Source organism: Bactrocera latifrons, unplaced genomic scaffold (genome assembly GCF_001853355.1).
Source record: "Bactrocera latifrons isolate USDA-ARS-PBARC rearing strain unplaced genomic scaffold, ASM185335v1 scaffold_130, whole genome shotgun sequence".
In the NCBI taxonomy this organism is placed as follows: domain Eukaryota; kingdom Metazoa; phylum Arthropoda; class Insecta; order Diptera; family Tephritidae; genus Bactrocera; species Bactrocera latifrons.
Window position 1 is genome coordinate 775,385 of NW_017534742.1, and position 12,893 is coordinate 788,277.

Below are 12,893 nucleotides of genomic sequence, written 5' to 3' on the forward strand. Positions count from 1 at the left end.
ATAATTCCCCGCTTTGCAAAAACTATGTACATATATCATATATTGTTAGCTAATAGTTGGCCTTGCATCGACTGCCGATATATAGGTTTTCCAGGACACACCTCATTAGAACACTATCTCCATTTCCGTTGAGGGAAAGAGTCTTTGGAGAGGGAGATGAGCATAAAATCTTCAAATTATTAATTAAAATCTAAAGCCTGCCGGTCATATTTGGAACGAACTGAAAACGAAATTCTGAAAAATTATATAAGCTTTAGTGACAACGCAAGTGATATAATATTTACTTCTGGATCTGGAGGTTATGTTACAGATGTCTCTACGAACCATGTATATCCGATTAAAATTTACTTCTAAACTTTTCTGAAACAGAAAATATCGAAGCTGAGTGGTGGAGGCGGTGAAAGTTCCTTAGTTAACGAAACTGCTAATGCCGGAGCATTGTTCCCATCAAATTATGAGGTCTTCTGCTCATTAACCTATGAATTCATTTACTCCGCAAAAATAGTTGGTATGAACTCCAGTTATGTCGAAAACAATTTTTTCGATTTCCTTATCTCAACCGATGCCAGTTCCGTGAACAATATCACAATAATGTCTGTTTGGAAATAACGAGACTTCCTCTGTTAAGTAATAGGTTAGCGGACCCCAACTTTGCCGAAATTTGCTGAAATTATTTTTTCCTCGGTAGTAAAAGAGACGCAAGTCAAGAGTTTCACTTGTTTCGTTAAAGATTTTATTGCATAAAATTCAATATTTTCTAATTATCAATATATTACACTTAAACTATAGATTATACAACATAATTTTTAACTAGAGCTTAGCGTTATCGTGTGACAACAAAATTTTATATAAAAACCATTTTGTTTCGAATTAAATGATAAATACGAACGATTTGATGTACGTATGTATGTGTTTTATTATATAATTGTATATATGTATTTATTTGTAGATATATTAATTAACAAAGCTGTTTACAAGTCGATTGTACAAGCACAACAATTACTGGTAGCATTTATGGTCCATCAAACACAATTTCAGATTTCAACTGAACAAAATTGTTTAAAATTATACATACATGTATCTGTGCAAGTGTGTGAGTGGGCAATGAAACAATTCCATTTTCTACAATTTGGTGGATCATCCATATGGCGGAAAATGTTTTTGGTTTCCTCGAAGGCCTACTTTTCACAGTTGCCAACGATTTCTTTTATCAAAATTTCTTCTAGTTTTTGCAGTTATGAATTTCAATTTCAGGCATTTGGAATCTTGTCAAAAAAAGTTGATAAAGCTCTTTCGAAAAAGTGGAAACAATTTTTATTTGCTATTCGTAGTAAGTTAGGAAAGCTTCAGCTCCGATACATGTATGTATGTACGTACATATGTGTGTGTGTTTGAAGCAGGAATATTTTTATTCATGAGATTGAATGAAACCCACTCAAGGACCAGTATATATAGAATATATATTTCTGTGTACTTGTTTTGATCAATTCTTATTGCTAGATTAATACGTGATTCTATAATTCACCATCTCTTTTGGCAAAATATACGAGAGTGCATCTTCCCCGGACCCTAGAAACTATGATCAATACTCACTATTGGCTAAATTAAATTTTACTCGTGTGCATTTATGTGATTGTGTGTGTGTGTTCTTACGCTTGTAAAATAAATTATTGAGCTATTTATCCTCGCTGTAAGCTAGTTTATTGTTGATGTCTGTCCACTTTGAGCTACAGCATATTGCACTGCAGCTCAACGGACTGTGTGCCTGCAACATGAACATCGGCAGTCGAGTGATCACTGTCGATAAGAAATCATTTCGGCAAAGCGTGTGGCATATGGTCATGACATTCGATCGGGCGTCTGACCTTGTGGTGGGGGTGGAAGCAGATGCGTTGCACTTACTGTCGACGCTTTCGCAAGGCTTTTTTCGGGGACGCTCGGTGATCCTGTGCTGGCGTCGCCATCCGCTGGTGAATTTTGGTAGGATCGCTCGGACAAGGTTTTAGACGGTTGTTGTCCGCTGCTGTGCGGAGAGCAGTGTGGTGAACGCACAGTACTTGAAGGTGGTGGAGTGGAGTGCGGCGAGTGCGACTCGGATGAAGGCCGACGACAAAATGGATTAAGGCCATTGAATGGCGCAGCTAATAAGTGAGGTGCTAAGTGGGGGAATCCTGGAAGCCCGGTTAGGCCAGGGAAGAGCAATGGATTGCTTGGATGACTGAGTAAAAGTCGTGGATCTGTCATAAAAGTTGCCTCTGAAAAGTTTTGTGCATTTGTAACCGGTGCCGGTAAATGTTGTTTCAGAGCATCAAAGTTCAATGGAGGTAAACCCTGTGAGCCAGCATAAAGTCGAGCCAAAAATTCAGCTTGAATTGAATTGGCTACGCCGCAGTTGGGGTTGTTAGCGCCGTCGAAGCTCTTGATACTATTCGTTGTCATATGTTCGGGCAGAGAGTCGTGGTGGTGGTTGTCGCCAGTTGACAGCAATTTTCGATGTAAATTCAAATTTGAACTGTGGCGATCTCGGCTCCGTTTCGAAGGGAAGGCAGCGTTGCAGCCGTCAATGTTGCATTTGTGGTGCAACTTCAGATGCACATTTTGGTAGTGTGTTTTTAAATGGAAGTGATTCTGGAATACTTCACCGCACGCCGTACACTTGAGTGGGTTATCTTTGTCGATCGGTACTTCGGTCTCTTCTGCTAACATTTCTCCATTGGTTTCTTGGTTGGTTTGTTGGTGCAGGGAATCGGTTGGCGCAGTTGGGATGTCGTATTTCTCCCTACACTTGGTGCCCGCATTTGATTGTAAGGCATTATTGTTATTGTTTTTGATTTGACATGCTGCTTCCGTGGTTGATATGTCCAATTTGCTCTCCTCTTCGACCAGCTCACTTTTTATCCTCACTGAACAGTGTTCATTTCGATTCGAATTTGCATTTGTGGCTGTTACTGTATGTTCTTCTTCTATTTGTTCCTGCTTAATCGAGGTAATTAGTTTCTCATTATCATCTGAACTTTTGGTTTTCGAAACTGGTGGATCCACCACATGCTCCGAACTTCGCTTATTGCTGGCTGATAAGTCTAATGAGTGCTCTTGTTCTTGAGCTGCTATTGTGTTGGAGCCATTCTGATTATCTAGTTGTTGTTCGTACTCTTCGTCGATTGGCTCCGATTTCAGCTGTGTGCTGGGCAATAGATGTGGGCGTGCCGATGATGTAGGTTCACTAATCGATGTTGATGGTGTTAGCGGTGGCGATGGAAGTACTTTCGTACTCTCACTGGGATTTGAGTTAGCTATGGGTGGTTCAGGACTTTGAGATTTTCGAGTTCGTTTTGATAAATCTAAAGATATATTCTCTTTTGAACTATCAGCCTTGTTTTCCTTATTCGCAAAAGGGGTTTTTGGTGAAGCTTTTTTCAGTGATAAATCGGCGGCTACATCGAATTCAGTAGAGTTATCACAGGAATTTTCATCAGATTGCACTGTACATCGAACTGGGTTCTGACTTTTACGTTTTCTTTTGTTTGACGTTGAGCTTGGTGTGTTTGCGGTACTGTTACTACCTCCACTGCCCATGCCCGGAAATGCATAGCTTTCGTAATCACCGCGCATACTGAAGGAGTCCGCAACACTCAAAGAGTCATCGTTACTCTCGCTACTGTGTTGATCTGTTACACCAGACTCAACGACCATGCCACAGTCAGCGCCTTGTTCTTTATTGGATGATGCATCTTTGGTTTTTTGCTTATAGTCAGTCGTTGTAGGTGTAGATGTGGTGAGATCCATATCGTGACTATTTTCACCTATGTCGGTAGCTTCGTCGCCATCTCCATCGCCATCAGTGTTGTAGTCCTCTGAGTTCGTTTTCTCTAAAATACTGTCGGCTTCATCTCCCACCACTACTATACCCTCGCCGTCGTCGTCATCGTCGTCGTCGTCATCATCATCTCCTATGTGAATGCCCCCATCCAAAATGCTGTCGTCCTCGTCATCCTCTAAATGACTTTCGCTGTCTTGGCGGTGGCGAGATCGTGTATTGTACTGCCCCAACATTGCATTGTCCATATAAGAGCGATGCATTAATTCAGCTGAACCATGCTTCATATCATGCATGCTGGCCATATGATGGTGTCTCATATCGGGCGGTGGTGTCAGTAACGGAAAAGTGCCGAATGGATTGAGACCAGCCATTAGTCCATTGGGTGGTTGTAATAGTAGTGGGTGCGGTTGGGCGGTACGTCCATCGTGGGGTGATATTTTGCGTCTAAGGTGAGGAGAATGTAGCTTCGGATTCGGATTAGCGCTGTGACGGTTTCTAGACCGACGAGAACTAAACATCATACTACACCCATCAACCGTGCATTTGTGCATTTCACGCAAGTGTACAGCTGAAAAGTGTATTTTCAGCGCGCCCTTGTCGCAGAAAGTCTTTAAACAGACATTGCATTGTACACGTTTCTTGCCGGTAACTGGGTTGATAAATTGTGTTCCCAAATTAGCAGGCAATGTACCCCATTGACGTTTGCCCGGTGAATGAGATTTTCGTCCGGGTCGTAGGCTAGAACTGGCAGAAAATCGTGTAAGTCGCTGTGAGGAGTGAGAGGACGAGTGTTCCATTTGGCTTGAACGCGATTGACGGGCTTCATGATGTTGACTTTGGTATGAGCTAGAGATGGCGGTGGAGCCTATGGAAATGGGTGGCGTTACGGGATGATGATGATGACGATTAGAGTTTGGGTGTTGCGCATGTGCCGCACCTTCGCGTAGATGGCCCATATTTCCGCTATCTGACCGATGTAACGTATGCTTCGATTCTTCAGTTTCTGGAGATTTAGATCGTACGGATGGTGGCTTTCCCATGTTGAGGACAGGATTCATAGTGGGAAAATGTGATGCCAGAAGACTGTGAGGCATTGGGTTGCCAGAAGCTGCAGCCGCTGCCGCTATAGCTGCCACTTGGTTACTAGTTAAACCCGGTGGTAAGCTAGATGCTGACGGCACACTCGATGGCGATGTGCCCTGCGGCCCGTGCGTAGGTAGTGGGGGCGGTGGAGGTAAAGGAAAAGGCAACGGATGTCCCGATATAGCCATCGCATTGAAGAACTGGTTACTTTGGGCTGCTGCAGCGGCAGCTGCTGCGACCGCGGCATTCTTCTCTGATGGAGTGCAAGCTTCATTTATGCGACGACGTGCTTGCGCTAGCATTGCGGCTTGCTGAGCTGCTTGCTGCTGTAAATGTTGATGATGTGCAATTTCGTTGGGACTCATGCGTGCTGGCGGCAGCGATGGCATAGCTCCAAAAGCTGCCGAACTGATCTTGCGAAAGTCGAATGGTTGCATGCTCTGCAAGTGACTTAGCGGGTTGTGCTGATTGTGCGAAGACTTTGAATTAGCTGATTGCTGAAGGTTGCCACCAGGGCTACTCCCACTCGCGTTGACTGAATTCGCTGGTGAGTGTTGCTGCTGCGTGTTTGCTGTGCTACCGCTGGAAGTTGGTGGGAGTGGAGGCAAGGGCGGTATGCCACAAGCTGGGGAAGTCTGGTTTCGAAAGTAAGTGGTCAAATGATTTGTCGGCGTCAGGTTGTTGCCACCGGCAACTGCTGCCGAAAACTTTTGATGCAACTGGGACTGAAGCTGCATCTGCGCATGCGCCAAAGAACTCATATGTATATTCAGGGGATGCGCAACTGCATGCGGCGGCGACGGACGTCGACTCGGTGACATAACCATAGAAGCTGACGTCGTTATTGCTAAATTATGCTTATGATGGGTGTTTCGCTTAATGGGAAACTCGTGATCGGCACTTGAACGTCGCCCTAGCGCTTGGTGCTGCTGTCGCTCGTAGTTGTAAACAAGAGCGGCGGCCTGTGCTTGAGCATGAGCTTGAGCGTGAGCGTGCGCCTTCTTCAAATATTCAAGCTCCAGGTCTTGCAGCTGTGGGTTGGTCGAGAGCGAGTGCGGTCCGGTATCGATGGCGGCTACGGCAGCAGCAGATACCGAATGATGTAGCGTCGGCTGTAGTGAAAGCGAATAGTGTTGTGTTGGCGGATATTGGTGCTCTGGAGGTCGCTGCTGGAATCCGTTGTTGCAATTTTCCTGATTAATATTCATTAAGTCGCCGTTTTGCGCAGATTAGCGTATTAGCAGTTGTAGTAAAGACTAGAAGATCTCGCCCCCCGATGTTACCTAGGTCGTTGCCTTTACAGAAGCAGTCGCAGTCGCTGAATATGCAAGTCGAATACACCAAAGCGCACGGATTCGGCATGGCGAATCGGACGCCTCTCGCAGCTAAGGAAATTCAAGGTTCAGTTGCAGTGCTGATAAAATCTGAAATAAATGGAAAAACAGAAAAACAAATGTAAATAATCAAATGACACTCATATTAACAAAGAAATCAAATGCAGCAAACATTTACAACAACGCTTCTCAACTAAAATCCACTAGCTCTCAAATAAATAGTCGTACATCGCCTTAACTCGCAGCAGGACTGTCAAGTGCTCTTGCTGCGGACCCTTGTCATTAAGTAAACATGTCCATAAAATAACCTCAAACGCCTCAGAATCGCGATGTGAACGCGGCAAGGCTCCCGCATACCCTCACCTACACCTTATCATCCACATACATATATACACAAAAACACACTGCCTGCTTGTGCGCGTTCAGCTTTATTTGCTCAATGGCAGCGCGACATTTAGGTTTAGCACCATTGTGCTACGCTTAAGAGCCGCTCGACTCGGCGCATCACAGCACTCGTATGTGTGGCAGTTAACGCGCAATGACAGTGGAATTGTGAAAATGTTTCGTTCCCGCTGCCACACATATTTGTGCATACATGTTTGCATGTGTGAGTATTAAGCACACAGCACGGGCTACTTGATTTTTATGCGAGGACACTACACTATATCAACGCGACTGCATCGACTTTACTGACTCTATGAGGGCTTCGGTATTGAGGTAGAAGCGTTTAGAACCCAAACGCATACCCAAGCTTGGTCGCGTACTCACACAACTTACTTTAGTTTCGTATATGTATGCATGTATGTGTGCTGTGTATGCGGATTGTGTGATCGGTTCGTTTTGGAGTACTTTCAGACATGTTTTGGTTTTGTTGCTGCACGTCCTCAAGTGCCCCATCAGTCGCACTTTGGTTATGGCCAGGTCTTCGACGTGACTGTTCCTGCGGCAGTTGGTCGAATTCGTAGGCTGTGGTTTGGCTATTGTCGTTTTTCTTATTGTTATTGTCTTAAGTGTCGCATATCACTGAGAGCTGAAGTGACCATACAAAATTGTCACATCATTATTGTTATTATTTTGTCAAGTGCTTCTTCAAGTACAACATTGTGGAATACGAGTTTAGGCCGCTTTGGGAGGTCTCGGTTCATGACTTTTTCAATGAAATTCATTGAAATATTTCTATTGACAGTACTGTGAGGTCTGCTGAATGCTTTTTAATGTTGCAGCTCATACAGACAGTTAGTAATTCTACTACGTTTGAGACCGCGGATGCGGACGACGGCAGTGGTTTGATATCGGAGTGGATATCCCATCGATGGAGTTAGTGGCAAAAGCCAGGAAACAACGAAACTGCAATTGTATGTTTTTGTGTCAGCCCTTAAACATTTGAGTTTCATACTAAATAAGCTGAAGTGAATAAAAATGGAGAATTAAGAAATGGAAACGACAATATAAACTGCTGCAATGAATGGCATATATGTTTGAATACTATATTTAAAAAAGCTCACTACTAGTAAAAAACTGGACGATGGGCGTTGCACCGCCCACTTTTTGGTGAAATCACATAACTCGAGACCCGACCGATAGATTTCGACTATATTTAGTACGTGACCCTGATTTCATATTCAGGGTAGGCGAAATTGAACTACAACTACGCCTACTTCCCATATTACACATTTTCCATTTGATTCTTTCACTTTCCAGTATACAAATCGAAAAGTAAATAATATAACGGGATAAAAATTATTATAATGAAAATAAATAAATTTTTAWAACATGTCAACTTATGACCAAAAATTTCCCAAATTCAACCAAAATGGTTCAAGCCCCCAAATACTGGAAATGTGGAAACCAGTATCTATAGTGAATTTTGACCTAAAATATCGATCAATGGAGTGATATGTATATACTTGTAGTTGAAATTTGGATAGAATCCTTTCCTAATAGTAGTATATCTATGTGTGTGTGTAAAATTGGTTGAACAGGGTCAGTACTTCCCTGAGCACTCATATACATATGTATGCACCTATTGCAAAGATTTTCGAACTTCCGGATGACTTTATACTGCATATATCAGCCAATATTAGAGCTATCTGAAAGAATTACATAGCGTGTTTTACTCATAACAGTGTGTCTGTGTGCCTAAAATAAATGAAATCGGCCGAAAACTGGACCTAGCCCCATATAACTAATATCGGTATTTTGGAACATTCGATGTGATTGATGATTATATGCGAGGTACCTTAAAGAAACCCAGGGAACATTTTTTTAGGATCGGGTCGATACCATCCCAACTCCCATACACTACAATTAATGGTTTTCGTATATAAAATTGCTTGGATTCCGATTCTCTAGTTGACATTTTACACCTTAAAGTATTTCCTGGCTTTGATGCCTCCAAGTAGCAAGATTGCACCCGAACTTATCTGTTCCCTACTTATCTTTGTGCAATCTATGACCCTTGCTCAAAATAAGTTTTCGTATGGCATTTGAGTTTTTGAACACCTGAAAGCAAAAGCGATTCAATTCAGCACTTAAAAAAGTATTGCTGCGATATGGCAATATGAATGGCCACTCGTATGAACACTTTTATGTATTTATGTGTGAAAATATGTTTGCAAATTATGTGTGCGGAATTTGAAATGACATTACGAGCAATTCGCGATGGCCGCGGCCTCAATCACCATGCCAAATTGTCATAATTGTGCTGTGACACACACACATGCACATCTATTGGGTCGTTCACTAAGTAAGTAAGTGTCATTTGATGACAATAGCTGCTATTATTGAATTTTTTTCGCAGACAACTTTACACTTTTTTAGAAATTTTTTGGAACAGTTTTTGCTTGGATGGAAAATCGAAAATAGCATTTTCGGCATATTCATATTTTACTGTTTTACTATCAAAAGGAAAAATGCAGTTCAAGCAAGGTGTAAATTATATGAAGTGTACGGAGAAGATGTGTTGTCAATGCCAAAATTAGTCTGCAAACTTTGTGGCTGTGGATAAAATAAAGTAGTTGGTCTGAGCAAATCGTCGAATAACAAATCAAGAAATTGTTGAAAGATTTAATTTGTCTAATGCGACAATTCACAAGCACAGAATCTAGGTCTAGGAGTAATTTCAAAGCTTGATACATGGGGTTCTCAAGTTCTTACAGAACAAAATGATTGGCTGTCAAACATCTAAGAAGTAGGTTGTCAAAAAAGTCTTGCGGTATTTTTTTATTGAATTTTCACAATTTTCAGTTGTTCATAAATTTTTTTTGTTGACTCATGCCCAGCTCTTGACCGATGCTACGGCTGCTACTATGCCGGTCTCTTTCGACTAATTCAGCGATTTTATCGCTATTTTCGACGACAGGCCTTCCGGAGCGTGGCGCATTTTCGACCACATCTACACCAGAACGAAAACGTTGAAACCATCGTTGTGCGGTGGAAATGGAAACTGCATCGGGTTCATAAACTGCACATATTTTATTGGCGGCTTGTGATGCATTTTTGCCTTTATCGTAGTAGTACTGGAAAATATGCCGTATTTTCTCTTTATTTTGCTCCATGTTTGCGACGCTATAACTCAAAAACGACTTAAAAGAAACGACGAGCTTTCCAAAAAGGTATAGTATGACCCGATGCGACGAATAAAAGTAGAACTACCCGCTTTCAGCGCCAACTAGCGAAAATACCGCAAGACTTTTTTGACAACCTAATATATTATTATTATATGTTGACAATGATTAATTCTGAAGTGTATAGTGAAAAATTGAGTGAATCACTCCAACAGAAGCCCTCAGAGTTAAGGAAAAGAAAAGGTGTGGTGTTCCACCAGGCCTCACACAAGTTTGATAGCTCGCTAAAAGCTTTGAAGCTTAAATGGGATGTGCTACCACACCAACATTATTATCCAACCTTGGGACCCTTCGGACTATTACTTTTTCCGGTCTCTGCAAAGTTTTTGAGTTGGAGAAGCGTGCCAGTTTTACCTGTAAAGATTATTTTATTATATCAAAATGCGGAATAAATAATTTCAATTAAGCATTGTATTGTTAAATTTAATAAAAAATTGTGTTTAAATTGCAAAAAAACGAAATTACCCAATGAACGACCCAATATCGGTGTGTGTATCAGACATACATAGGTAATAAGACTGCATGTATAGCTGCATGAAAATCGAGTTACTATTGGAGAATGTCGCCAGAAGGCTGACAATGCGATTGAGGGGACGGTAATTTAACAATTATTTTTAATGGCAATACTTAGAAAATCCATATTATAGGTGTCCGTAAATCGTTATTATAAACCAGTTGAGGCAGACTACGAACTTCGTTAATATGTTTTATGAATTTCAACCGGAAGGATGGACATCGTCCCATACATACATATGTATGTACTGCTTGCAACTTTGTTGGATCAGGGTTGCCTCGTATGAGTTGTGTATTTTAATATTATAATATCATTTATGTTAACAATTTGTTTTTATTTAAGTCAGAACTCAACTCCAATTTCTCTTAGTTATTTAAGTGCAGTGCAATGCGCATCATATACAAATATATATACATAAGAGAGATAAAGAAACGATTGTAAAGAAATGCTATGGACGAAGAGCTGCCATGTCGCCATATTGCTATTGTTGTTGGTTGTCATTTCCTGAAGTGACAGTTGCACCCTCTTCGTCAGCATCACCGACAAACCACTTAAATTGTCGCTCTTTCCGCACTCGTTCAATCATTCACATTCCGCTGAAGCTTTTGTCTCGTTTGTTAGCTGCTTAAACGTATTCGGTGATTTCGAATTCGAGTGCAGGTATGTTCGTACACAGGTAGACGTTGCGCTTATCTCACGCTGTATTTCTGAAGCGAAGTGACGTAGTTGTCAAGTCATGACACTTTCAAGCCGCCATTTATACAATAATGTTTTCTTGCGATTTTAGCCACAAGGACCAGTTGAATTCCATAATAACAGCATTTTCACTTTTTTACATTCGAACAGTAACAATAAAACAATTATGAGCGTGTATTTTTATCAGCTGAGCAAATATAGTCGCTATAGAGAAAATAAGAGTTTAATCCTCTGTTTCAGAATTCCCCCTATTTTTTCCAACTAATAGACCACGAGGTTCGAAGACGTCGAAGTATTTATGTTTTTCTTAGCAAATAATAACTCTAAATTCTTGATTGTTCATAAAATTTCTTTTCTAATTTAATTCATCATTTGAGGAAAAAAAAAAATCAAAGCTAAACTTTAAGAAATTTCGAAAATAAGATTTTTTTGGTTTGTGGTTGACAAATTAGGTATTTCGACTCCAAATTTCCTAGTAAAGCCACATACCGTCACTCTATTGGGAACATTCGTCTTATAATGAGTTCGCGGAAACACAAAAAAGTCGAATATGTAATAAATATTATTCAGGCAGACGTTAATATGCAAGTTGGCAGCATATCTGGAGTAAGTTGACAACAAATTGTGACACAAAGTTTCCAAATTAATTTGCATTTAATGGTTTTTTGTGCGGCCACCTTGTCCGAATATGATTAACGTGGGACAATAACAACTTATGCTCTGGTGGTCGAAATTTATCACAGCGGCTTAGGCTTGGTCAAAATCGAGCCAGCTATTAAATTCATCGAAAAGGTTTTATTTGATTGCTTACTTTTGTTATGGACCGAAATCCGAAAGAAAAGAAAGACATAAAAACAAATCAAAAAGCGTAAAGTAATTAAAAAATTATAAAAGGTGTCAACTTAGCTATTCGCTTGATACTCCTTTATTGCCGTGCCGCCACAACGCTCTCAGTAGCGGTACATCATATGCAAATCGTTGTAGGCGCTGCTGCGGCTTCATGAAAGGTGTAAGTTTTACATGTACATGCATACATATGGATGTGTGCCTCTGTCACCGTGCGGCTTTTGTCAGCCCCTACAGCTGATTGTCTGTGCGACGACGGTTGGCGCGTAAAGGTCACAGCTGCTACAACAAAGTTAGTGGCTTTATTGCTGGATCCCTATGATCCAATTTGTTTGATTAAATGCCTTGGCTGCTCATTAATTTATCTTAGTTACACGTGTAAGTACGTGTATGCACACATATGGTCTATGCGGTACACGGGAGGAGCCCTCGCAGTTGTTTCAGGCCTACACTAGGCATCAAAAGAAAGTATAAATGTAATATATACTGGGGAACTCAGATCATTTATTTACTTCTTACATTTTCGCTTAGGAACAAATTCATAAAGCATTTTATGTAGATGCCCCGTTATGTAAGTAAACAGTTGGAGTAATATTTGCACTTATTATTTAGACCCAAAAAATATTTACGCCATCGAGAGTGATTAGTCTTCGCTGGAGGGTCAAATGAAAGTATAATTTTAGTTTCGGTTCATTTCTTTCAAGGTAAAACTGAATTTTGCTACAGATTTAATACATTTGTATTTATTAAGGGAATATCTGTTATCTTGAACATATTTTTATTCTGTTCTTAGTAAAAAATATAAAATAATTGAAGAGAATCGGATCTTAATTGTAGAAGATGGGAAGAGGGGTGAAACGTATCAAAAAATATTGCATTTCGAGCAGAGAGGCAAGAAGAGAGATTTTTTAATAATCCAAGAGAAGGAAGACATGCAAGACTCCATACGGTGGAGGTCCATAATCCAAAATTTC

At 40.8% G+C, this 12,893-nt stretch overlaps 1 protein-coding gene across 3 annotated transcripts in view; it reads right to left on the reverse strand.

Annotated features, from left to right (window-relative positions):
* Positions 1-862: 862 nt before the first annotated feature.
* The window catches only part of LOC108964966, a 31,449-nt gene continuing 19,418 nt past the window's right edge, over positions 863-12,893 (reverse strand). For all 3 annotated transcript variants that reach the window (XM_018927056.1, XM_018927057.1, XM_018927058.1), the window contains one exon: positions 863-6,327. In XM_018927056.1, the coding sequence (XP_018782601.1) occupies positions 1,840-6,111 (4,272 nt within the window). In that variant the 5' untranslated portion in view covers positions 6,112-6,327 and the 3' untranslated portion in view covers positions 863-1,839. The remainder of the gene's footprint in view (positions 6,328-12,893) is intronic.